At 43.4% G+C, this 26,936-nt stretch overlaps 1 protein-coding gene across 3 annotated transcripts; it reads left to right on the forward strand.

The window, feature by feature from the left end:
- The first annotated feature begins 6,021 nt into the window (after positions 1-6,021).
- On the forward strand, positions 6,022-25,190 carry polr3e (polymerase (RNA) III (DNA directed) polypeptide E). 3 transcript variants are annotated; one of them, XM_083634624.1, is made up of 21 exons: positions 6,022-6,084; positions 6,977-7,092; positions 9,413-9,463; positions 11,460-11,537; positions 13,442-13,557; positions 14,475-14,557; positions 14,955-15,062; positions 16,068-16,117; positions 16,205-16,324; positions 16,671-16,753; positions 17,327-17,371; positions 17,468-17,559; positions 17,834-17,954; positions 18,225-18,306; positions 18,487-18,546; positions 18,907-19,064; positions 19,237-19,298; positions 19,410-19,864; positions 22,302-22,379; positions 22,789-22,914; positions 23,700-25,190. In XM_083634624.1, exons 2-21 carry the CDS (start codon positions 7,054-7,056, stop codon positions 23,754-23,756), a joined length of 2,064 nt encoding a protein of 687 aa, XP_083490750.1. In that variant the 5' UTR covers positions 6,022-6,084; positions 6,977-7,053; the 3' UTR covers positions 23,757-25,190. The 3 variants fall into 3 exon arrangements, with proteins under 3 accessions (XP_083490750.1, XP_083490749.1, XP_083490751.1); XM_083634623.1 differs by having other exon boundaries at positions 6,048-6,299; XM_083634625.1 differs by lacking the exon at positions 11,460-11,537 and having other exon boundaries at positions 6,048-6,299.
- The last annotated feature ends 1,746 nt before the right edge of the window (positions 25,191-26,936 follow it).

A 26,936-nucleotide genomic window follows, 5' to 3' on the forward strand; every position in this document is an offset into this window, starting at 1 on the left:
GATTTATATATTGATGATTACCTCGTCTCTTTTCAGCAATTGCAGCAGGCTTTTCAACTCCCATCATCACATCTGTTTCATTTTTTACAATTGCATCACTTCTTAAAAACTCATTGAGTGCCATGGACGATTATGTTCGTCATTTCGTTTAGTAACGTAGAGTGCCAAGGACGAGTATGTTCGTCAATTGCGTTTTTTGACGGTGGGACGTGGATCAAAGCCTCAGGCATCTCCTGTACAAATATGGGAGCTATTGAAGGTGTATAACCTATTTCACGGACTCATTAGGTGGCGACAGTGCTCTCCAGATTACAGAAAGGTCCGGAAAACAGGAGGAAAAAGCCGTGATCAAAGAGAAACCGATGCATGCTGCAGCCAGAGCCATATAGATTGCTCTGTCTGCAGCTGACGTTGTCTGCGAACCACAGTCAATCCGCGCCCACAACTGAGCTCCTCTGCCTCTGTCTGTCTGTCTGCATATAGTTTCTCCACACGATTACCCGCCAGAAAGGCAGCACCCGACGCCGAAGGGCCAAACCTTTCCCTGCAGTCCGGTTTGGCATTTCCTTGTCGCGCTGGGAGCCACCCGGCGCACAAAAACCAAGCGCTCCGAAAACAGACTGGGTGCGTGTAGGCTGTGTGTTAGTGTGGGGAGGAGTTTGCAGCTGAGGGGGGGAGAGGGGGGTGGGGCACGCAGGCACCACACAACTACACCACGTCACTACATCAGAAAATATTAGCTAGAGTCAGTGAATGTGCTTGAAATGCTTCATTTCACAAAAGGCTGAATATCTCAGCTTATAATTTGAAACCTGTCTTTTTGCTCAAAACAGCCTATCTTCTCCGGCTCATAACTAAAGAACGGAAAATGGTATCAATAAACTTTTTTTTGGAGATGATAGAAGAGAGTCTCGTCGTTCTTTGTGCGTGTTCGGTGTTTACATAGTAATATCACACAATATTCTGTGGGCCTCGAGAAATCACTGAAAACGCTCTGAAACTCTGGCATTGGGAGCGTCCGTTCTCCAAAAGTGGCTGGCACTCAATGAGTTGTCCCTCAATATAAGCAAAAACCTAACCATGCTGCTTTGGATAGTTTTTTGTCTATTATACCTTTTACTAAAGGCGCAGTGTCTCGTTTCTTTGGCAGTTTTCAGAATGTAAATAGCCCATCGTCAAATTCATTTAAGGAGAATTTGGCGCTGAAATGACGGATGAGATGTGGGAAGCCTGTATTGACAATATTCACAGTAGTTCTATAAATGTTAGGCACGCTTTGATACAATTCAAGGTGGTGCACAGATTGCACTTTTCTCCCTCTAGGCTGCATAGGATTTTCAAGGATTCTTCACTCCTCTGTGTGAAATGCTTAAAAGAAGAGGGAACTATATCTCACCTATTCATACAATGTCATAAGTTGCAAACTTTTTGGGGTAATTTATTTGATTTTCTTTCTAAAGCTTTTGATGAGGAGTTTCCTCCTGATCCTCTAACTGCTCTGTTTGGGGTAGTTGAGCCGGGTAGGGTGAGGGATAGGTATGAGGCCCAGGCCATCTCTCTATCCACTCTGCTGGCCAGAAAACTGCTGCTACAGTCCTGGAAATCGGAGAGGTGTCCAACATTCGATTTGTGGCTTAAGGAATTAGGAAATGTGTTGCATCTAGAGCAGTGATTCCCAACCTGTGGTCCGCGGCCCCCTGGTGGGCCGCGAAGGTATTGCAAGTGGGCCGCCAAATCATTTCCAAAAAAGTATGATTTTTGAAAAAAAAAAAAAAAAAAAAAATCAAATTTTTTTTGAAAGATTTTGAAAAATCATACTTGAAAAAGTATGATTTTTGTTTCTTTGATGTTATTGCTTTTGCTTGAATTGAAGTTTCATCTTTACATCATCTTTATATTGGGTTTGTGTTTATTTGTAACCCTATCGATTTAATGGGCTTTCTTCTGATATTTGGATTTTGTTTGGATCTGATATTGGATGTCAAATGGCTCAATCCCACCACACTTAACAGCCCTGCACAGCTCGTCCCCACTCGGCTCCACTCGTCTCTACTCGATGGATGTTTTGCTTCGACCGGCGCTCGATCGGCCCCCACCCACCCCCGCCCACAGCTGGTCGTCTAAAAATAGCGACCGCATATCTGTCCTTCGGCTATAACATAACGTTACAATTAAATCCATCCACAGAACTTTTAAACTGTTTATGAAATACTGGTGCCTCTAAATGACCTACAGTGTACATGGGCAAATGTGACAATCGGCCAAGAGAATGATATCACAGGCATGCTGCGCTGTGCGGGGACGGGAGAGGCGCAACAGAGTGAAGCCTCTACCCCGCAGCCTCTCACCAGGCAAGACCGGGGCTTCCAAACACCCGCTGCGGCCTAGCGGAGCGCTGCAGCCTCCACTCAGCTACAGAGCTCCCTGAGCGAGCAGCGGACTTTTTTCTCAGACAATTGAACACCCGCCACGATTTTATTTCACCGGAGGTGAAGGCAGCGACACAAAATACTGATGGAAATATACATAACAGAAGATAAGGTAAGACCACTAAACTGGTATGCAGCCGCCAGCATTGCATTGACAGTCAGTAGACAGAGTAAACACGATTCTCTCTGACCAATCAGTAGCCATCAGAGTTTTACGTCACCATTTGGGACCTACTCGCCAGCCCGAAGTACCCCGACGAGGCAGGGACCAAAAGTAGCACGACTCGGCCACAAAACAAACCGAGCTGGGCCGGTTTTTGATGGTGGGATGAGACCAAAAGTCGAGTCGAGCGGAGCGGGACCGCGCTACTAGCTGCTGTGGAATTGGGCCAAAATTGTTATGAGAATGCATTTTTCCATTGTTGAAGGATACCGTTATTTATTAATCATTTGTTAATTAGCCTGTTACAGACAGCCCCTTGCTTGTCATTTCTGACATCTGTGTGGTGCTGATGGACAGCTCCATAATTGATTGGTGTGTGTGTGTGTGTGTGTGTGTGTGTGTGTGTGTGTGTGCGTGTGCGTGTGTGTGTGTATGTGTGTGTGTGTGTGGACAGCTCCTTGAAAACTGTAATACTGAAGGTGTTGCAACATGTTACAGGTGCTGTGTTAGTGACTGTGGAGCTTCCAACATGTTTCTCCTGTATTCAGTTCAGTCCTTTATGTTCAATTTTCAATAAAAAAGTGCTCTGAGAACGCATTATATGGCCTTTGTATTTATGGGGTCGGAGGTGGGCCGCGAACATTTTTGAGACATAAAAGTGGGCCCTGAGTTGGAAAAGGTTGGGAACCACTGATCTAGAGAAAATCTGATTCACTATCACTAAAAAATTCAATTATAGTATTATTGGACCTCAGCGCTGCGTTCGACACCGTCGATCACTCAATTCTATTAGACAGGTTAGAAAACTGGGTGGGGCTCTGGTACGGCCCTCCAGTGGTTTAAGACGTATCTCCAGGACAGAAACTACTTGGTATCCATTGGCAATTACACCTCCGACATAACTCAAATGATATGTGGGGTCCCTCAGGGATCCATCATGGGGCCTGTTCTATTTAACCTATACATGCTCCCTTTAGCTCTAATTATGCAAAGAAACCATATAGCCTACCATAACTATGCAGATGATACACAACTGTACATAACTCTTTCGTCAGGCGATCATGCTCCCATTGACTCACTCTGTCAGTGCATTGATCAAATTAACGACTGGATGTGTAAAAACTTCCTCCGGCTTAATAAAGACAAAACTGAGGTGATCGTTTTTGGTCCGAAAGAACGACGACTTCAAATTGCAGCCTGCCTTGAGATTCTTTCCTTGAAGCCAAAGGACCAAGTAAAAAACCTTGGAGTTACTATCGACTCCGATCTTAATTTCAGCTCACACATTAAGTCGTCAGAAAATCTGCTTTTTATCATCTTAAAAATATTGCTTGGATTAGGGGCTTCATGTCCAGTCAGGACTTAGAAAAACAAATTCATGCCTTTATTTACAGTAGATTAGACTACTGTAACAGCCTTTTTTCCGGTCTCTCAAATAAAGAACTTAGGCAACTCCAGCTCATTCGAAATGCTGCTGCTAGGGTCTTAACTAGGACTGGGAGGGCTAATCATATTACCCCTGTTCTTAAATCTCTACACTGGCTCCCTGTAGGTTACAGAATTAAATTTAAAATCCTTCTTTTAGCCTACAAATCACTCAACGGCCTAGGCCCACAATACATAGCAGATCTCCTCCCTCGCTATGAACCAACTAGACCTCTCAGGTCAGCTGGGTCCGGCCTAATAGCTGTCCCAAGGATCCACTCGAACCAGGGCAGGGCCGCCTTTACACACTGTGCTGCTGTTAGCTGGAACAACCTGCCTGAGGCCCTCAGATTTTCCTCAACACTTCCTATTTTTTAAAATGGTCTAAAAACTTTTCTGTTTAGCACTGCTTTTAACTGTTGAAATGTCTATTTAACCTATTATTTTCCTGTATTGACCAAACGTGTAGCATCTTACTGCTTTTTGCTTTTTATTGTCTTTTTATCTTCTTTTATTCTCTTATATCTGTAATGTCTTGTGTTGTGAAGCACTTTGAATTGCTTTATGTATGAAATGTGCTATATAAATAAATTGACTTGACTATCTATCAAACCGAGAAGGGGTATTTCAGAAGATTTGGCAACCCATTGTCAGCCTGCTGGGAAAGTGTAATGATTGAGGTCTTGTCGAGCTGTGTTTTCTTTCATTGTCATGTAACTTATATCTGATCATTTTTATGTAACCTTTCTTGTGTGTCACCACCTTTTTTTTTTTATATATATATAGCCTAGTATACTTTTTATTTATTTTTATGTGGGGGGTTGTTGCTTTTGTGTTTGTTCTGTACAAACACCCCTCTTCTGTACAACAACCCCCCCCCCCCCCCCCCTCCCACACACACACACACACATTCCAAATCATTCAACCTCAAATAACAGTGAACTGAAGTTACACATGCGGCAGGCTATTCCTATGTTGCTGTGGACTCCTGGAATCCCTCAAAGTCCTGGCACCGCATCTTTGAAACAATGATTTCAATATGCAACCCCTTGCTATATAATTTAATATCTTATTTTGTGACCCTTGTATGTGGTAGCGTGGCCGAGCGGTCTAAGGCGCTGGATTAAGGCTCCAGTCTCTTCGGGGGCGTGGGTTCGAATCCCACCGCTGCCAAAGCCTTTTGGTCGCACCGTGTTTATCTCTCCTCCTTAGTGGCACTGGGCTATGTGAAAGCCGATGGTGACTCTTAATTACGCTGGATTCAATCATAATAATCATCATAATAATAAGAAATAGAGTAGGCAAAGGAGGTCCATGAAACGTTTTTCTTTTTTCTTCTGCAAACAGAAAACATTTGAGCCACTTGGCATTACGAGCAGCATGGATAGATGTAGCCGCGACACGCAACACTCAATGGATTCTCCTTTCCATTTAGAGTTGCGCACGACTTGCCCTTCTCCGTGGAAGTCAGACCCAAAGCAAGCCCGGCTGGCTTCAAACATGCACGAATCACTAAAGACAAAAGTACTCACATGTAGCCACGGGTGTCTTCCCTCATAACGGACTGGCAACGATGTTTTGTTAACTTTCAGTTTACGACGGCTACGATGCCATGCTCTTTGACGATGCTTGTGTTCTTCTTCTTCTTCTGATAGCTTTCCGGCAGACTAGATGCCTTACGGCACATTGCTGCCTCTCACTGGTCAGAAATATTACTGTTTCAGAGACTCTTCTTCTCTCTAGTGATGTCGGGCAGTCATTATATCACCGATAATAATGTCATAATTATTATAATAAAAATCCTTACAAATAGTTAAGTGCCTCGTTAGTTTCCTAGTAACTACTGTACATTTTGTGTACCTACAAAGTATTTCCTGTGTAGATCTTTGTCATTGTAATTACTCTAAATAAAGATTGAACCTCTGGCAAAAAAAAGCGCATTGCATGATGGGCATCGGCTCCTCCCCACGTGCGTGTCTGTGAAGGAGTCAAGTCAACATGGTACCAGTACCAACAATCTTGCACTTCACTGAACCATGGTTTCTGAACTATCAACTAACGAATGAGGTAGCGTTAGCTAAAATTGAACGGCAATGTGAGCAGGTGACACTGCTATCTGGTCTGGATGCTGTGCAGGAAAAATCACTTGAAAAGCCATGCATGGCGAATGACTTTCTGTTATTTTATTATTTTGACTAACGTTAGCTAACGTAACGCTCATAGAGCTAACGCTTAGCTAACATTAGCTAGCTGGGCTAGCTACCACCGGCTCCTACCAACCCGTGAGTTTTGCTGTTTACACCACCAGCGTTATGTATTTGTTTCAAACGGGACATGTTGAGGTAGTTGCTCTCTCTTACTGGAGTTGTTTTGTGGACGGGATGAAACTTGAACCGCATTGCAGTGCAGGCCTGGGATTGTCTGAGGGGTTTGTTGCTAGCTCGCTAATTTTAGCTAACGTTAACTTAGTCGTATTTGGGGTTCTTCTTAACATGCAACGCTAATGACCTGTTTTTATAATGAAATAATAGAAACATCAGAAGTCTTCAGCTATCGGGTAGGCTACTATTCTGCACGAAGAGCAGAAATGTATCGCTAATCATTTGGATTGCATGATATTTCATCACGTGTGTTTTACCTGGCTATCAGTGATGGCATCATTTGACATAGCATAATGCACTGTCACGGGTTACTCCATGGATGGGAAATAGAAATAGACTTGTCTGTCTGTTTAGTCTGAGGCAGTCCGGGGCCCTCAGGACAGATTGAACTCTTTCTTTGATGTAACGTTGATCTGCTGAATCACATCCAAGTTCATTCATGAATGAATGGCCCTAACAGTGTCGTTTTTCGTCTTACCACCAGCTGTCTGGACCCTGCCCTTTTCACTTGGGGAGAGGCTCCTGTTTTGGGAGTGTGTGGCTGTAAGGATAATTTAAATGCCTTTCTTTGATTCTAGGTTGGGTCTGTGAGATCTGCTGCTGCTACTCTCCTGTAACATCTCCCCACCTCCCTCCACACTGTGCTCACATCAATATGGCCAGTGGGGATGATGATGACCCCATTATAGAAGAGGTACGTCCAGATCCGGAAGTAAAATAAATCTGGGATCCGGGAGAGAAAAGAATAGCCCTAAGAACTGTATTCTCCCCTGTAATTTAATTAATTAATTGTTCCAAAGTTAAGAACACTAACTTTTTTCATGATTGTCCCGGAACCGTCCCAAAATAAATCTGAAGCGTCCTGAATTTAAAATGTTTGTTTTTCTACATTATTAGCTAAAAATCATTCAAAGTGAGCTTTAACATAAATAAAACATCATCATGTTCAATCATCAACCTTTTTATTGAAATTCACCTGAAAAAGGAAATTTAAATCTATTGTACAAAAAAAGTTATAATGGCCCCTGGTCTCCACTACTATCCTTGCTATTGTCAGATGAAAATCAACAGTCAACACTAGATGGTGGAGATTATCTGCATCATGGAAGTTTAACGTTACTTAGCTTACTGAGCGACGGCGTAGAAAGTGCATCAACAACTTCACATTTGTCTCGCAAAGGTAATTTAGTTATTTAATCAAAACATGTTTGTAGCTGCTACTGAAGATTAACTATATTACAGAACATTGATGTAGTGTGTGCGTACTGCCCTGCCCTCCACTGTAAATGCGCAGGGGATTTGTCCTGCATTATTAATGTCAGATTTGCGAGAATTGATTAAATTATGCACGACACCGGCAATGCCACTCAGAATTTTAGGCCCTGTAGTTGTCAAAGACGTTTAATTTGCGTCAGTGTCATTTTCATCGCCGTTCATTCATTGTAACGAGCAGAGCAGGTGTGTCGGCTGGAGTCTGGCACACTTGAGACACTTGTTTGCTACCAGCTACCATCTGCCAATCTGAATGCCGCATCATTGTTAAGTTTTTTTTTTTTTATATATATATATATATATATATATATATATATATTAGGGCTGTCACTTTTCATTCGAAATTCGAATGCAACTTCGAATGTGGGGGGAGGGGTTCGTTTTCGAAATGTAATTTGAATGTTCGAATTTTTACTAATTTTTTTATTATTAATTTTTTTTTTTTTTTTTTTTTTTTTTTTTTTATGAACCAAAATTAACCAACTGCTGCTTGCTGGTAATGTTAATCCCATGTCAGAAAAAGTCTCCAGATTTGTCGCGTTAGTCTCTTCTGAGAAAGATTGTCTCCAGGGTCTGAAAAGTTGTCTCGAGTTGGATGCAGCCAAGTTTGTGAGGCAGTGTTGTGACTGTGAGCGTCCAAGCTAACACGTCGGGCTGATGCCCGGTGGCCTGCAGTGGGTTGCACCAGCTGTGCGTAAGTTGAAACGTAAGCTAGTTTGAACGTAAAGTCTCACTAAGTCCGAGTTTACGCACTACTAAAAATATTTGGGTTGCACCAAGTGAAATAGTTACAACGTAGGCATAAGTTAGAACTTAAAATTTACACCTACGTCTTACTAGGTGTAAAGTCCTCCGTAAAATAGCAGTCGGCACGGATTGCAACTTGGCACCGTGGCGCATCGTTGTTTTGCGTCCGCAACGCGCTCTCCGTGATAAATTACACCCTTTGATATTTATGACTCACGCTTTTGTTTCCCACAAGCTGCAGCACTGCATACAAATTAAAATAACCGCAACAATTTAGTGAGGCAGGATGGTGGTATAGCCTACAATACTGATGAAGAGCTCACAGATAAACGTTAACAGTAATATGAACCTAAACGAACGTTACTCAATAACGTTCTCATTTGATTAGTGTTGATGAAATATGAAAGCACTAATTTGCGGTGGGCAACATGTCCTGTTTTCACTCCACTTAAACAACCGTAAATAAACACCGTTTCCACCGTGCTTTTCACTGATTGGTCACAGATACTGTACACGTCATTGTCTGCGACACTATTTTGGTTAGTATGGACTTTAGGGTCTACTAGTTAAGATGTACCTTACGTCTCCGTGGTGCAACCAAACAAAGACACAACTTTAGTGTCAAACTAACTAGTTTGAACGTAGCAGTTAGTGTGGACTTTACACCCTAACTTAAGACAGAACTTACGTTCAGCTGGTGCAACAGGCTGCTGGACTGGAAAAAAAAAAAAAAAAAAAAAAATTTTTTTTTTTTTTTTTTTTTTTTAATTAACCAAAAAACTTCGAATATATTCGAACGAATTTCGGGCAATTAAAGTTCGTTCGAATTTTATTTTGGGGAAAAAGTGACAGCCCTAATATATATATAAACTTGATTTCACATTTTAGAACATACATTTTATTTTGTTGATAAGGTTACATTGAGTAAGATGATCTGAGATGACACATCCATTTGAATGTACAGAGAATAACTTGGATCAATGTTTCTGTTTTAGATCGATGTCTATCTGGCTAAAAGCCTTGCAGACAAGCTCTATCTTTTCCAGGTAAGCGTTATCTATTCCATTCAGTTATCTTAGTTTGTACTATACAATACGACTGGTGTTGTGAGCAGTGTTGATTTACCGTAAATTCCGGACTATAAGACGCACCGGTGTATAAGCCGCGGGACCAAAATTGACTATTTTTTTCTTCTATAAGCCGCACCGGTCTATAAGCCGCGGGTGTTTTGATGTTTAATTACCATATGAAAGGGTTCGTGCACAGAGAGGAATGTCGGGAAAGCGATGGCTGTTTGGGGAAGCTCCCATTTATTAACATTTCAACAAAACAAAACAAAAGTCAGGTCACTAATCCCCAGACAAAATCACACAACAATAGGCTATATGTGCAGCAAACCTGTAACCAGAGAAGTCAAGTCACTAATGCTCGTCTTCCTCTTCTTCCTGCGTACTGAAACCACCAAAGTCCTCATCTTCAGTGTCGGAAACGAACAGGTTCAGGGTGGCTTCGTCAACCACTCTCCTCTCTCCTTCATTGTCACTCAAAACCAACGAACTCCTCTTCATCTATAGCTGTGTTTCCATTACAGTTTTTCGCAAAAGAATTGCGATATTTCTACAACTTCGACAATGTACAATTGCGACTTGTAGGCGTTTCCATTGAAGTTGCGTTTGAGTGATTCCCCGTTGCAGCAGCTGCCACAGTGATTACGCACGGGGATCTGCCCCATATCCCGTCCCCTGCATGCTCAAATCCAACCAATGGTCAATGGAAATCCCAACATGAAGTTACAATGCATATAAACGAGCCTGATTATCAATTCAAAAGAAAATGAGTCGCAAAATGTTGCTGGCTGCGTGAATGCAGTCAGCGCGACAGGCAGAGGAAAAAAGGTAGCCTAATAGCCTACAACTGGTCCGATTTAGAGATGGAGGGGGGAAAAGGCTGATTTGGTTCTATAATTGCACCTGAAACGTGTGCAATGTATTAGCCTACTCACAGTCACTGTATTCACTTCAGACAGCACCACCGCACCAGTGTGTGCTTTTCATCCTCTCATCTCGCCGCTGTGCCAAATGCGCGCACACAGGCAGCCTGCTGTCACCATGGACCGATTTCTGCCATTAAACATTATCTAATTTGCCCGGCTACGCTTTTGCACAACACTCGTCTTTCTGCTAGGTAGCGTTGCTTCAAAGTTTTCCACTTGCTGCGGAGGTTTTGACACGGCTATCGAACCTTACTTACCAAACTTATTTTCCGCTCCTTTTCCAAGGGATAATATGGGTCACATGACGTGCAAATGCGAAAAATGTGTTTCCATTACACTTTTGCGATAAACTGCTATATCGACACGTCTGAAAAACCACCTCATGATCATCTACTGCTCGTTCTCATGCTGTCGAGAACGAGCAAAGCTTTTTTTTGGTGAAAGAATCCTCCAGGGCGCTTCTTGTTAACAGTCCGAGTGAGTGGCAGGTCGAACGTCAAAGGCACTTCATCCATATTTATGATCTGCTCCGGTTCGATGGAATATTCCTTGATCTTCCTTTGTGTGAATTCGCCGAAGTTTGTGATTTTCTCCTGGTAGTCGGGGGAGGGAGTTGATGGGCTTGTGGCCGTTTGCTTACCGTAATTACCATATGTAAGTGGTCACGCACAGAGGGGATTGTCGGGAAAGAGATGGCTGTTTGAGGAAGCTCCCATTTACCGTATTACCGTAACATTTCAACAAAACAACATAACACAACACCACCGTTGTTTATTTTTACAGTGCACACAGTGTCCGCGGTGTGGTGAAAAGAGGGCAAGAGAGGAAATTAAAACAGAAGTGGATTTATAGTTAGAAAGAGTGCTAAAAAAGAGAGTTTTTTTTTTTTTTTTTTTTTTTTTCTGAAAAAATCCATAGATAAGACGCACCGTTATATAAGCCGCAGGGGCCAAAAAACGGGAAAAAAGCCGCGGCTTATAGTCCGGAATTTACGGTACTTGAATGGCAAGTCAAGTGTCACTAATCAGCTTTATCATTTTCCAACACAGTACCCTGTTCGACCTTCCACTATGACCTATGATGATGTCAACCACTTATCTGCCAAGATCAAACCCAAACAGCAAAGGGTAAAAATGGCTGCTTGTTTCCTACAAGGCTTTATATAGTTTTATATAGCATTTCTGACACAACTTATCGTGATCATAATAATAATAATACAGTAGACTTGTATAGCACCTTTCTGTTTGAAAGATGGCAGGGTGTTTGCCTGACAGATGTTGTTGGGGAGGGTGTTCCAGAGGAGGGGGGTGGATCAGCCAAGAAGCCCCTGCCACCCTAGGTCCAGAGCTTACGCCAGGATTGCACTGGTTGCATTTGCGTTGGGGCTGTTCTCCGGTTTTGCTCCGTGCTCTGTGCTCCGCCAACACTAACCGGCTGCGTGCAGAGCACGTCACGGCTCCGCTCCGCCAGACAGCTAGAGTGACAAGACCGACAGGTTCTTACGGTGAAATCGGGCGAGACAATTTGTATGTGGGATAAATACAACAAACAGGCAGAAGATCATTGTTCCCAACTGGAGAAGCAGAGGAGGGGTGGACTTGCTTGGTGTTGTCCTTGTAAAAAGATGTGTCGTGTCATATATTATTTTGTGGTTTTCCACTTCAATTATTAACTTTTCCTCATCCATGTTTGTCCTCTGGCTTGATATTGAATGCTGTAAACACCTCTGCCCTGTTGATTTCATGCCTGGCTCCGCCCAACTTGCTGCAGCTTTGCTCCATCATCCGTGAAAAATAGAAGCCTTGCGTATCTTTTTCGGAGAGCTCCGGATCGTCGGAGCTGGGACGGAGTAGACACGCAACGCAGCAGAGTAGGTGGGAGTTGACACAATGATTAGAGTGGAAACGTATTGGCTCCGAAGCCGTACCGCAGCGCAGACGGACCGAACACGGACCCAGTGGAATGTGGCCATTAGTCCTGGTGGTCCGTAGATTGTTTGCCTCCGTGGACCTAAGGCGATGGGTTGAGCTGTGGCGGGGGAGGAGGTAGGGAGGGGCCAGTTTATTTAAGGTGTTGTAGGTGGTGAGTAGAATTTGTATGGCAATTATGTATTTAACCGGGAGCCAGGGAGGGTGTGGCGGACTGGGGTGATGTGGTGGCAGGTGGAGGTGAGCAGGCGGGCAGCAGAGTTCTGGACGTATTGAAGTTTATTGAGGATTTTGTTAGGTGAGAAAAAGTTGAATATGCACGTCCCCAGAATTCTTCAAAAAACTGGTGCTGGACCAAAAAAATCTCAAATCATTGTTGGAAGGGATCATTAAAGCACGCGACAGCATTATACTGTGTGCGGACATTTCCTTTCTTTGATTTTCTTAAGTGAGCCATAGAGGATGCTATTGCAGTAGTCAAGTCTGGAAGTTATGAGTTATAACCATTAGGGATGTCAATTTTCGGTTAATTTCACTTTCGATTAACCGACGCTAATAATCGATTAACCTATCGGTTAATTCATAATTTTTTAATATTAAAAAAGAAAAAAAGAAAAAAAGTTTTTTTTTTTTTTTTTTTTTTTTTTTTGTCTATTTACTCAATGAACTCATGCCCAAACAAGGCGTGTCTATTTAGATGCTGAAATGTTAATGCTTTTTGTGTTAGAATTTCTAACACAAAAAGCATTAACAAGCATTAACAAAAAGCATCAACATTTCAACACAAATTCTTTTTGTGTTAGAATTTCTAACACAAAAAGCATTAACATTTCAGCATCTAAATAGACACGCCTTGTTTGGGCATGAGCTCATTGAGTAAATAGACCAAAAAAAAAAAAAAAAAAAAAAATTTTTTTTTTTTTTTTTTTTTTTTTTTAATATTAACTGATAGACCGACAGCAATAACCGAACAACGACGTTAGCGACGGTTAATCGATTAACGGTTAACCGTTGACATCCCTAATAACCATTCAGTCTAACTGTTGCTGTTTGTGTGTTTAATTTGAATGTTTGCGTGCGTGCACAATTTGTCTGTCGTGCAGGTGGAGTTGGAAATGGCCATGAACACAATGAGTCCCAACTACTGTCGCAGCAAGGGAGAGCAGATTGCTCTCAATGTGGATGGTACTACCTATGAGGAAACCAACACCTATTCAGCGTACGTCTACTTTGAACTCTGATCTGCTAGAAACCTCTTCTGAATGCTGCTGTCTGTCAGCCAACTTGAGCTAGCTAATTACAAGCCTTGGGACTACTACTAGTGTAGCCATTTTTTTATATTCCCATGATGTCACATGTATTTCTTACCAATATGGCACCTTACAATACACACACAGCTACGTTTGTCATTTGATCATAATCACCTGTTATTTTCCTACCAAGATGGTCGCATGATGATGGAAGAGAATACTATGAATAGGTGGGATATACAGTATAGCAACGTTAGCACATGATTGGCTGCTGACTGGCAATGTTGGCCCAAAGTGAAGTTGTGGAAGACCTTTCATTCATTGATATAATTTATTTGATTCATCAGTAAGAAGTTGCAGGAGTGTACTTAATTTAAAAAGGTAATCTTCAAAGTACCTCTTTAAAAATGACCAAAGATAACACAATGATGCTCATAAGCTTGTGTCCATTGTGGTCCTTCAGAGGGAGGACTGGGGGAAACAGAGAGGATTACAGTAGAGTCAGATTGCTTCTTCTTTCCGTTTCTTCGAAGATTGCTGTTTACACAAAACAGATTACCATAAATAATATAGCTTATATCATCATCATCACCACCATCATTAGTGAAACCATTGTTTTCATTTAAGTAGACAACTTTCAGCACAATTTCAATAGCAGAGAAAGAAATGCATAGTGGCAGGCCCCACTATGCATTTACTGTATTTCTCTGCTATTGAAATACAGTAACCGTTCATCAGAAGATCGTGTCCAAGAGACGATCACAAGAAGGTCATGTTCAAGAGATGATCACAACAAAAATGACCCTACTGGCCATTTATAACACGATGTACAATTAATTGGAATTCATGTCTTACTGTAGTTGTTCATTTCTTATTGTTCGTACAGGAAAATGATGGACAAACAGACCTTCTCCTCTATCCAGGCCACCACCAACACCTCCAGATATGCTGCTGCTGTATTCCGCCAAGGTCCGTTCTGATAACCAGTGGCAAGCGCAACAAACACTCGAAACGCAAAGGCTGCCCATGTATTTGTATAACTGACATGATATACTAACATAAAACAAATGATATTGGGGTTTTTTTTTTTTCTGCTGTCAATCTCCATGTGTACATGTGTACATGTGGAATTTGTTTTCTGAACCCCTTTCCCCCCCCTCCCCAATTGAACTTGGCCAATTTCCCGGTCGCTGCTCCTCCTCTGCCGATCTGGACAGAGCCGTAGACTAGCACCATGCTTCCTCTGACACATGCGCAGTTGCCAGCCGCTTCTTTTCACCTAGATATGGGATTTCTCACTACTGATAGATCATTGCTGATCAGAAGTAGCCTTTTGGTCTGATTGTGTTGTTAATGATGTCAACAGGAGAGCTTCATGTCACACCTCTGCAGGGAATCCTGCAGATGAGACCCAGCTTCACCTACCTGGACAAGGCTGACAGCAAGAACAGAGAGCGGGAGGCAGCCAATGAAGGTGTGTTTGTGTCTCATCATATTGGAGACCTTTTTGACGAGAATTGATCATTTCTATTTGGGGACTAGTCGACTACTTTTTGGGAGTAGTTGACTACTAAAATTCAGTAGTCAATGCCCCATACAATCTTATAGAAAAAGTGAACATGACTTGGCCAATCAAAAGTAAGGACCAGAGCCGTTGTTTTATAACTTGTTTGTTGTGTGCAATACAACATAACGACAACAAAAATGCAGTGTCAAAACATAGAGACATTAGGAGACAGTACAGTAGACAGTTTACATCGAGTTGGCAGGTTGAGTTTAGCTTGTGTGTAATGTGACATGTATGATTAGGTGAGATGACAACAGGCGAGGTTTATAACAGGGGCAGTTACTGAGTAATGATAATGAATGAGAGGTAGGAGGAGTAATAAATTGTAATAATCGTAGCGGTGATGAGAACAGAGAATGTGGGTGCATTTTCTTGAGTCTTGTGGAGTTATGAGTTGGCAGTGCAGGGGCCCCGTCTGGTGACCGGTGGCTGCCGGGCCCACCGGCGGCCAACACACATGGACAGCACAGCAGGGGGGCACAACTGCACGACCCAGAGGCAGTGAACGAGGTGTGATTAAACAAAACGAGATGACAGGAAGTACGGGGCACGGGTCAGGCTTCAAGCATGGTAGCTGCAGGCAGGACAGCATGGTCCTCCCCGGAGGTATACTTATTAGCGAATTTTGTTATTTTTTGAGAAGAGTGAGAAGAGTTAAGGTGTTTTGTGGAGGGGGTCGCAGTAGACCACCCCCAGCCCCGTCAGAAGGGATTGGTCCACTGCTAATGCCCCCCTCCCCCCACCCGGGATCACTCCCAAGCTTGTGGGAGGGAGCCGGTCTGGTGTAGGTTGGTGTATTTATTTTTTCTCTCTTCATTCTCATCTTCTTCCGATCCCTGTTCGTCCCTGCAACCACGCCCTGTTCTAAACCTCCACCACCCGGTCCCGTAACTAGTGTTTTTATGTCTTCAGGTGGAGATTCCTCTCAGGATGAAGCTGAGGAGGAAGTCAAGGCCATCACGGTATGAATTTATGCACACACACTCCCTAACTCACACATACACTTTATACCACTAATTTAGCTATTCCTCTGATCTTCTCCACTCCAGGTGCGGTTCTCCCGTCCTGAGTCAGAGCAGGCCCGTCAGAGGAGGATGCAGTCGTACGACTTCATCCAGAAGAAGCAGGCAGAGGAGCCCTGGGCTCATCTGCACTACCACGGAGTCAAGGTGGGGGGCACACTCATCATTATGGATGTGCTGATGCCAATTTTTCCACTGTCTGTTCTCATCTCTTCTAAATTTCAAATATCTGTTCCATTGCCTTCACCAAACAACATTTACACCATTAGTTTGGGGTCAGTGGGTGAAAATGATTGAGATGTTAAGTACATTTCTCCATTAGACAGATGTGTCATCCTTATATTGATTTGTTATACAAGCTGGTGGTAATTTTAGTACATTGTTCTGTACTGTCCAGTGTTGACACTGTAGCCATTCTGTCATAGTTTTGACAGCAGACATGAATAGTTTGCCTCAGCATTCTTGTCATTCTCATGTCATCATTTGTATTCAGGACGGGCGCTCAGAGCACGAAAGGCAGAACCTGTTCTGCCAGGTGGACACCACAGAGGAGTCTGAACTGGTCAAAACTCCTAAGTGAGTACCAACAATGGCATTTCAGACACATTTCATCATTACAGTTGGCGGAATATTTTCACTTGACTTCCTTTTGATTTCACAGCAACTCAACACTCAGCTTTTAATATGGTCATCCCTGACTATCTGCAGCCACTCCCTCACTTTCACTTTGAAAGTGGAAAAGTGGGCCGAATGGTCATACTGGCTGTTTGATAAGACATTGCATTCCAATACAGCCCCGAGGATTTGATTTTAATTTGAACAAAACTGCCTGTTTGAATTAGAATAAAAATGAAATGCCAGTGGTGGCTACAGGTTCCCTGGATAGGTAATGTTGGCGGTTATCTGGTAATCATGAGGCAATTCTTACTATATATATATACACACCTGTGTGTGTGTGTGTGTGTGTATATATATATATATATATATATATATATATATATATATATATATACATACATATACATGAATATTGCTTAATTAGAGAATGTATATGGCTCCTGTCTGATATATCTTCTCATTCCGGCATTCCCAATGCAGTCATCCCGACCTGCTTGCCTCTCTCCCTGATTATTCTTTTGATTTCCTCAGGGAGTACCTGGCAATGCTGATGCCTCCTCTAGCAGAAGAAAAAGTGTAAGTGTTCCTTGCTCTTCTCAGAAATTGCCCTTGTAAAACGTCTCCATAGATGTGAGATGAACTTGATCCCTTCTTCAACTGTTGTTCTGTTAGTCTGAAGCCCGTTGGCCCAAGTAATGTGCTGTCCATGGCTCAGCTCCGCACCCTGCCGCTGGGAGACCAGGTGAAGACCCTGATGAAGAACGGTAGGCCAACCATTTCAGCAAAGATGATCACACAATGGAAAACGTTGTTGTGCAAGTGCTGTGGAAAGCTAGTTATATGAAACTGGGTGAAGAAAACCATGCATACTGTTCAAGCCAAATACCATTGAAGTTATTTGGATAAAGTGATTCAGTTTAAGTAAAATAACCCCACAAATGTATACTATATAAATAACATACATGTTAGCCCCTCCTCTGATAGACATATATTTTCTTATTCATGACTCTTTCTCTGACTGTGCTCTCTCATCTCCAGTCAAGGTGATGCCGTTTGCTAACCTGATGGGTCTGCTAGGCTCTGGCGTTGACTGCGTCTCAGTACTACGCTGCATCCAGCAGGTGGCGCTACTGGTTCAGGGGAACTGGGTTGTCAAGAGGTGAGACCTGACAGCCTGTCTACCGGTATACTCTCCATAGAATGGAAATATAAGTATAGCAGTTGCATTGCTTCAAGGCAAATGTATTCAAAGTGTTTTATACACATTGCAACTATTGTTGAAAATGAGCACATTAAACCTATGCATATGACACAACCTATAAGAGCACAACACAAGGCTTGCATTGGCTAGAGTTGAATATTCTATTCGACACATTAAACAGACTGGCCTACTAGCTGAGTACTGTGCTGTTTTTTTCCTTCTCCACAGTGATGTTCTGTATCCTAAAAACACCTGCAGTCCGCACAGCGGCGTCCCTGCTGAAGTGCTCTGTCGGGGCAGGGATTTTGTGGTGAGCTGTTGCCTCTTATTTATTTTCCCCTCATGAAGATTCCCAGAATAAACACAATAACAGTTATAAGATAATTAATAAGAGTTAATAACAGTCAACATGTGCTTTGTGTGTGGTCTACAAGGATCTGCAGTCATAGTGACTCATTACCTCCCCCACTTTTTTATTTCTTTTTTAAAGATGTGGAGGTTCACCCAGGAACGCTCTGTGATGAGGAAGGAGATCACAGCCATCATCAAAGTAAGGATCACCTATTTAAAAAAGAACACTACAATCTGTGAAAATGTAGAGATAGTCTCTGGAAAGCTTGAACCAAAATACATAACTGATACCTGATTGCGCTTACGAGATAATGGTAATATCTCTATCTGTGTTTCCTGAGCACTGATTTACCTAGGAACATGTTTTTCACAACGGCATCAAGAGGGAGGAATGCACAGACTCTCACCTGGGAGATGCTCAGTGCTGCCACCTGGGGGCTGAGCAGCTGTAGTGCTTTAAGTGCTTGGCTCAAGCTCTCTTCCTTCAGCATTAGGCTGCAGCTGCCCCGCTGCATCGCTTAAATAATAAGTAACAAGTTGTTCCTCGTCTCTCTGTCAGCTTCCTCCGGAGGACGTGAAGGAGTTCCTGGAGCACGTGGCGGTGCCTCGCGTCAACCGGGGCTGGGAGTTCCAGCTGCCTACCGATGGAGAGTTCATTAAGAAACACCCAGATGTGGCCCACAGGCAAAACATGCTGTGGCTTGGCATCCAAAGCAAGTAGGTTACACTGAGAATAACAGCAAGGCTCTCTTATGATTTATACATAACGGAGAAGAAGCTCCAGTCCACCACTCACCAGGGTATTACCCTTATTCATAGAAGTGCATGAGATGGGCTGTATCAGGATTCATCTGTATGCCTTATTCTCATGTCTTCTCTTCCCCTGCAGGCTGGAAAAGGTCTTTAATTTCTCTAAAGATGACTTTATGCCAAAGAATGGTCCACAGCCGGGTATGTCTGGAGGCGTCGCTATGACAGCTGTGATATAGCTGTTATCTCATTGCAGATTATTCAGCAGAGCAATGACCCCCTCAGCTGATGCCTGTATCTGATGCTTTGCAGAGCCTGTCCATATCAGCGGGGAGCAGCGTCTGATGCTGGCCCAAGAGCATGCGCGGGGAAACCAGGCATCCCTCCAAAAGGACCTGAACGCCAGAAAACCGGGTGCACGGGCGGGCGCCGCCGTCCACATCAAAGACGAACCCATGGACACCAGCTTCCCCCCTTCCTCCTCCTCCATGCTGAACGGTTCCGTTAACGGTTACCCCGGTGCCGCCTCCCCCGCCTCGGATCACGCCAACGGGAACGGGGGCAGCCCCGCCGCCTCGCCTTCCGCGGAGCTGCGGGACTTTGTGTCCCAGACTTTCAGGAGACATTTTGTGCTGACCCTGAATGAGCTGAAGAGGCTGTTCAGCCTCCACCTGGCCTCTCTGCCCACTGGAGACTTGCACAGCGTCTCTGACCGCCTGCTACAGGACACCGTGCTGCTCAGCCGATGCAAACAGATACTGGTGCCTGTGAGTATTCAGGGAGAGGACATCTTTCGCCATCACAGTTCAGGTTTTCTTAGGGTTTTGGATGTACAACACCAGTTCATTTACAGTGGATGTTCCCGTTTTCCTTCTTTGTCCACATCATGGTCTCCAGTTTTGTTATCTGATCACATTCTAGAAATGGAGGCCAACATAGTGAAAACCATCCTGTTACAATTGGGACACGGATATGCCTGACTAACTGTTACAGTTTGCATGCATCTCCCTCATTTCCATACAGTCGCCTCTGTCTTTACTTCATATAGGGTCAGACTAGAGCGGTGCCCCTTCACTGAGTGGTCCTCTGTTTCACCTGTGGAGGGGTTTTGATAAACGGAGATTACAATCTCCTCTGTCTCGATTTAAGAGCTACTCGCTGCGCTGGTCCTGGTCTAGTTGAAACTGCCCCTGGGTGTTGAATAAGGGGCGTTATCTCTGTATAGGCTAGTTGGCTCACACACAGCTATCGGCTTTCTCAAACAGAATAACGACGTTAACGGTCGTTTTGCTTGCAACGGCTTTGTTCGTTGAATGGGAACAGGTGCACGGAGGCAATGCAAACCTGCTATTCTCAAGTTCCACTCTCCAGGAGGAACCTGATGCCTGTGTAGTGTGTATTTGCATTGTATTGGTCTGTGCAGCAGACTGGATTGTGCCCTCTTAACTGGATTAGCTGCTATTCGCAGTCATCATAGAGGTAGATGTAGTCTGTCATTTATCAGTCTGTCGCTAGGTTCTTTGTGTGTGCGTGTGTCTTGAGACCCCAAAAAAAAGTGTGGTCAGGGGGGTTGTTTGCGTTTTGGTATGGTGTGGTCCAAGGCATGCCACACCCTGGTGTTTCCTCAAGCGAACAGGTCTCCTGCAGTATATAACCAAAAACAGTTCAGTGGGTGAACCCAACGAGGAACTGGAGCACACGAATCATCACTGGACAAAATATTTAATAAGGTGCAGCACCTGCGACTAACTTTTCTACGCACAGCGTCTTCATCAGAGTCAAAAAACCTGCAGTGTTGCAGGACCAGGCCAGGTTTGCCTTGTGTCTCATCCCATCTGTGTCCTGGAGGGTAGAGGATTTTAAACGGCATGGGGGGAGGGCCTGGCCCGGCGCCAGCTTTGTTATGCAGCAGATTATTGGCCTAGAAGCAAAGCCCATTACTGCTCAACAAAATGGAGCTAGGAGGAGGTTTGCAAACTCAGATCTGGAATCAGGTGACTCACCGTTTACTTAATCTTACCCATAATCAGGAAGATGCTAATCTGTTTTTAGATCGGTCGCCGACTTGTTTCTGAAGAGCTAATCCTGATTTGGAGTGCAGCATGCGGCGATGGTCCTTATGGTCAACACAGCAGTGGTCTGGCTGGTTCTTGTTTTTGACCTGGACAAGAGCTCAAATTAACAGACAGGTCTGCTGCCTGAGAGCGATGTGACTAATAATAGTGCCGTGGCATTGGATTAACTAAAGTAGACTGGACAGCAATTCGATATCAACGTTGTTATAGTTTGTTCGCTATTATATACAACCGGACCTGCATGAAATGAATGAAAGCCCTGGCTGCCCACAGTGTCACATGAAACGGATACGCCACTTTTTCGCGAGTTTAGCTCATTTGCCATATCCCCCCCACATAACCAAGGTACACCATGCCTTTACCGTCACTGTCGGAGCAGTCTGCAGTGAGCTACAGTCTTGAAGTTAGTAAGTATCGCCTTAGAATGGATGCCAATGTTGCACCCGTTCAAAATAACCAAAAACACAGATCTAATAGCGCCAAAATACATGTTGTGTTCGGGTGCTCACCACGAGATGAAATATTAATCCAAATGCGGAGAAATTATATATTTCTTAAGGTAAATACATAGCCGGAATTAATTTCTAAACATGGCCGCCACGCATGCGTGACATACTGCGCATGCGCTGTGTACAGCGGAAGCGCTCTTTACAGGCAAACAAGGAAGTAACTCGTGTGGGGATTTACTCCGAAAATACGTATTTTGGCGTTATTAGATCTGTGTTTTTGGTTATTTTGAACGGGTGTACCATTGGCCTCCGTTCTAAGACGCTATTTACTAACTTCACGAGTGTAGCTCACTGCAGATTGCTCGGACAGTGACGGTAAAGGCATGGTGTACCTTGGTTATGTGGGGGAGATATGGCAAATGAGCGAAACTCCCGAAAAAGTGGCGCATCCCTTTAACTGTTGATTTTTTTTTTTTGCTGTCATGCTCCATTTCTGCCTCAGTCTTCTGCAGCATTGTGGCAAGGTTAAAACCAAAATATAACATTGCAGTTGATTCTGCTTTACTGGAGCAGTGAAGTGGCCAAAGGCAACTGCTCTTGTTGAGGGAGGGGAGATCACTGAACTGAAGCCTACGTCCCCTCTCCAACCTCAGGCTACTTTTCTTTTGCTCTACTTGTAGTTTCCTGCTCAGACGACGGCCTCCTCTGACGAACAGAAAGTGTTTGCTGTGTGGGAGACGGGAGAGACGTTCGACAAGGTAAACACTCCAAGCGTCTGTTTGAAGTACGGAAAAGGTTTTTGAATCATTTCAGTCCTCGTTAGGTCAGTGTTATCTAGGACTTTAAACACTTGACTTCCTGCCTCAACCCTCAATAGGCTGGGTATCGGCCGAAATAACCCAGTACCAAGTAGTACGATACGCTGCATTCCATCCTTTTCCGACACCGATCTAGAAATTTTTTATAATTGTATTGTTTTGCTCGCAGCCAAACATAGCAAGCATCCGTTGATTTAATGTGACGTGTGATTGGCCGACGTGGTCGAGTGCGGTGTGTACTGTGTATGTGACGATTTGGCAGTTCAGTTTGCCGAGATAAACAGGTGACAGGTGAATGTCCTCTTTCTTCTGTGTTACTCCTATTGAATCCATTCTCTCGTCCCTGCAGCACCGCCGGCTGCTCTATGAGCTGTTCTCTAAGAACTACCGGGTCAGGAGGAACATGGTGCAAGCCAGACTGGCCCAGGAGCTTGGAGACGACGTCTCCAAGACAGACATCGACCGGCTGCTCAAGGTGAGAGGCGGCTCCAAGGACTGTTAGTTTGATATCATCTAAAATGTGTTCATAACATACCATAACAAATGATCACATACCTCATTCACATACCTCGTCATTTGGCGATGCAGCTCTGTACTCGCCCTGACGGGCAATCCGTCTCCCATTGTAAAACCATTTCTCTGAACTGACATAACGGTGACTTGATACTTTTCAATCGTCAATTAACGCTGCTCAACATGCAGTGCAGTGGAGACTTAATTGAAGAGGATGACAATTAAATGTGAAGATAGCCTACACAATACACAGCATGTCGCCTGCATGAGTTATTTAAGAAATAGATTGTATAGCTTATTTTTCTTTTACCATGCAACAAACATTTAGTTTTTTTAATTACTTTTTTAAAAACTTTTTTTTTACTAATTAACTGGTAGTATTAAACGGTTAATGTTTAAACAGTCGATTATCGGTTGACATCCCTAGTCAGACTCCATATTGGTTTGTTCTGACACTAGTAGTATTATTTAGGTCAGTGGTAGTGACGCATCCACTTTTCAACGGTCCAATCAAACTCCCCAAGTTTTGTCCCGCCTCTCTAGCAGCCTGTTGTATAATCAAACTCCTCCCAGTCTCAGGTCCGCCTACAATCAACGTTTCACTTAGAAATACATCACGATAAGGAAGTTAAATACTATGGAATGCCATTTCAGCTCAACTTAAAGAAAATTTTAATCTCCTTTAAGCACCTTGATGACTGATCTCCACTCAGCGGCTTTTCCTAACCTGTGGTCCTGTTCCTCCAGGAATGCTGCAGCAGCCACGGAGGGATGTGGTACCTCAAGGGAACGATGCAGTCCTGACACTGAGACAGCGGCGCCCACCGTGGTCACCATCAGCCAATCAAATCCTCTTCCTAGAGTCTAGTGGGAGGGCTCTGCATGGGAAGGAAAAGCAGTCAGAGACAAGAGGGCCAATCACAGCTCCCCCAGCCCTCAAGGCGGGGGCATCGGAGGACTGACAAAGATGTCAGTTGTCTGCTCTGCTCAGAACATCTTGTTTAAACCAAAGTCAATTCTGACCATAACAAGCGTTCTGATAGGAGCTCAGGTAACTCACATACACCCTCTAAGAGCTGGACTGTGGCATGTCAGCTTGTATGAGAGGGGGGGGGAGAACAGAAAAAATAGTGAGAGATATATATGGTTTATCAATAGGAGTTTGAAATTATAACCTGATGTTTAATTAGATTTTGGATTAAACTTTTACCAGAGGATCGTGTTCACTATTGAAAGCGTGTGAGGTCATTTGATTTTTCTCCTGATTTTGTTACTTTAAAGAGGAGATACAAAGTAAGAAGCAACCCCTTTCCCCCACATTAACTTTTAATTTGTCTTGTTTTTCTTTCACCCAATCAAATAACTGAGTCTAAAGTTATTCCACCCTCCTCAATACACACAAAAGGAGAAATCTATTTTTTTGGGTTGGTAACGGCATCTTATTTTGCAAAGTGGCCATATCTAAAGTCTTTACTCAAAGATGTTGTGAAAGTCGAATTATCTTGTTGAGGAACAAGCCGGAATGTCATGATGCCAAGTTAATATCATTTAAATAACAGTGAATTGATGTTTCTTGCAATCACTATGGGAAAAAAGACCCCTCGCTGCTCATCCTGATGCCACTGGACCTGCTATATCAAACACTATCATATTCAGTTGGATACACACTGCAATACACCCATATAAAATCTGAAAATGTGAATTAAAATGGTTGTGCTGGCGGCTTACTTGCCAAACTTGAATGTGCGGAGTGAACGACTGGATTTCTGAAAGAAACTAGTGATTAATTTGATGATCGCCGATAAAGATGCAATTTGGAATAAGGCTTGGTCTCCATACTCCGCTGAACATTTAATAGTCTGATATGGGATCTAATATCAATTGAGGTGAAAATAAAATGGACTGGTCACCTGCTTTACCACACCTAGTCATTTGTTTGGATTATGGTCCAGTCTTTCTAGGTGAACGAGATGTTCGGGATACATGTATCGTCGTGCGCTGCTATCTTGGGTCTCCGTCGAAGTGCCTTTGCCTCACAAGGCATTCAGGAGAAACTCCACCCATTAGGAATTACAGGGACAGTAACAACTGTGCTTTTCCCCCCTCACAGTACTTTGATTCCCAATTAAATGTTATTTTAAGACCACGACAGGAAACAAGCATTCGAATATTCTCGAGTATCTAGTTACATAATTTTTTTTTCATTGGTTTGTTATATATTGCTCAATAAATATTGTAATGTTATCTTGTCTGCTGTGTTTTTCAGACTTCTCAAACAGTGGAATCTCAATCAAAATACTGAGCTGTGGAGAGTACTACTACTTTGAAAGCATAGCTTAGGAAGCTACCAACTACTTCACCATGGAAGTACATAGTTCGAACTACGGCAAAGCTACCCTGGGAAAAATGTAGTTTAGGAAACATAATGAAATATAATAGCCTAAGAAAAAGTCACATGCCAGCAAAAAAGAAAATTGCTTCTCAATTGAGTTTATTGCAATAGCCGACACCCATTATATTCAGTTATTTTTTTGTTGTTGTAAACAAATCTGGGTTCTAATGTTTTTATGCCTCCGCCGGCGATAGCCAGGCCGGAGGCATTATGGATCCGGGTTGTCCGTCCGTCCGTACGATGTTTGTTAACGCGATATCTGAGGAACGCCTGGACGGAATTTCATCAAATTTGCCTCAAACATCGACTTAGACTCAAGGATGATCTGATTAGATTTTGGTGGTCAAAGGTCAAAGGTCAAGGTCACTGTGACCTCTCGAACGCCATTTTCAAGCTTGTTAACGCGATATCTGAGGAACGCCTGGACGGAATTTCATCAAATTTGCCTCAAACATCGACTTAGACTCAAGAATGATCTGATTAGATTTTGGTGGTCAAAGGTCAAGGTCACTGTGACCTCTCGAACGCCATTTTCAAGCTTGTTAACGCGATATCTGAGGAACGCCTGGACGGAATTTCATCAAATTTGCCTCAAACATCGACTTGGACTCAAGGATGATCTGATTAGATTTTGGTGGTCAAAGGTCAAGGTCACTGTGACCTCTCGAACGCCATTTTCAAGCTTGTTAACGCGATATCTGAGGAACGCCTGGACGGAATTTCATCAAATTTGCCTCAAACATCGACTTAGACTCAAGGATGAACTGATTAGATTTTGGTGGTCAAAGGTCAAGGTCACTGACCTCTCGAACGCCATTTTCAAGCTTAACGCGATATCTCAGGAATACCTTGACGGAATTTAATCAAACTTGTCTCAAACATCGACTTGGACTCAAGGATGAACTGATTAGATTTTGGTGGTCAAAGGTCAAAGGTCAAGGTGAGCTCTCCAACGCCATTTTCAAGCTTGTTAACGCGATATCTCAGGAATGCCTTGACAGAATTTAATCAAACTTGTCTCAAACATCGACTTGGACTCAAGGATGAACTGATTACATTTTGGTGGTCAAAGTTCAAGGTCACTGTGACCTCTCACACACCCAATTTCCAAGCTCTGTAACGCAACATCACAGGAGCGCCTTGACGGAATCTCTTCCAATTTGCCTCAAATGGCGATTTGGACTCCAGAATGAACTAATGGCGGAGGCATAAGTCCGCGTTGCGGTCGTTCTAGTTTTTATCAGACAAACTGTAAAGTCGTCTTTAAAAAAGGATGTCTAAAGGTCCTTACACACCGAGCACGTTTTTTTCGTGCGATTAATTCGCACGTCAATAATATTTTCCGAACCTATATCAGTCAATGCAACCGTGCATACCGACGGCGAAGTTTCGCTGAGCGTTATTGCGGTGTTTATTTTTTCGAACCACGTTCGATTTTTCAGAAATTCGCTTCCGACGTGTACACATCTGTGGCTGTGATTGACAGGTGGGTCAAAACTCGCATCGCAATTTCGTGCCGTATATTCGCATCGCTCTTGATGTGTAAGGACCTTTACTCATCAGTTTTGTAACATCTGTCAATCTTCACAAAA

The sequence above is a fragment of the Poromitra crassiceps genome (assembly GCF_964638095.1).
Source record: "Poromitra crassiceps genome assembly, chromosome: 4".
Classification (NCBI taxonomy): domain Eukaryota; kingdom Metazoa; phylum Chordata; class Actinopteri; order Beryciformes; family Melamphaidae; genus Poromitra; species Poromitra crassiceps.

Coding starts and splice junctions, on each gene's coding strand:
- polr3e (XM_083634624.1), top strand. CDS start 7,054: ATGGCCAGTGGGGATGATGATGACCCCATTATAGAAGAG. Junction 16,118..16,204: donor AGGAAGTCAAGGCCATCACG/GTATGAATTTAT, acceptor TCTCCACTCCAG/GTGCGGTTCTCCCGTCCTGA. Junction 19,065..19,236: donor TGGCTTGGCATCCAAAGCAA/GTAGGTTACACT, acceptor CTTCCCCTGCAG/GCTGGAAAAGGTCTTTAATT.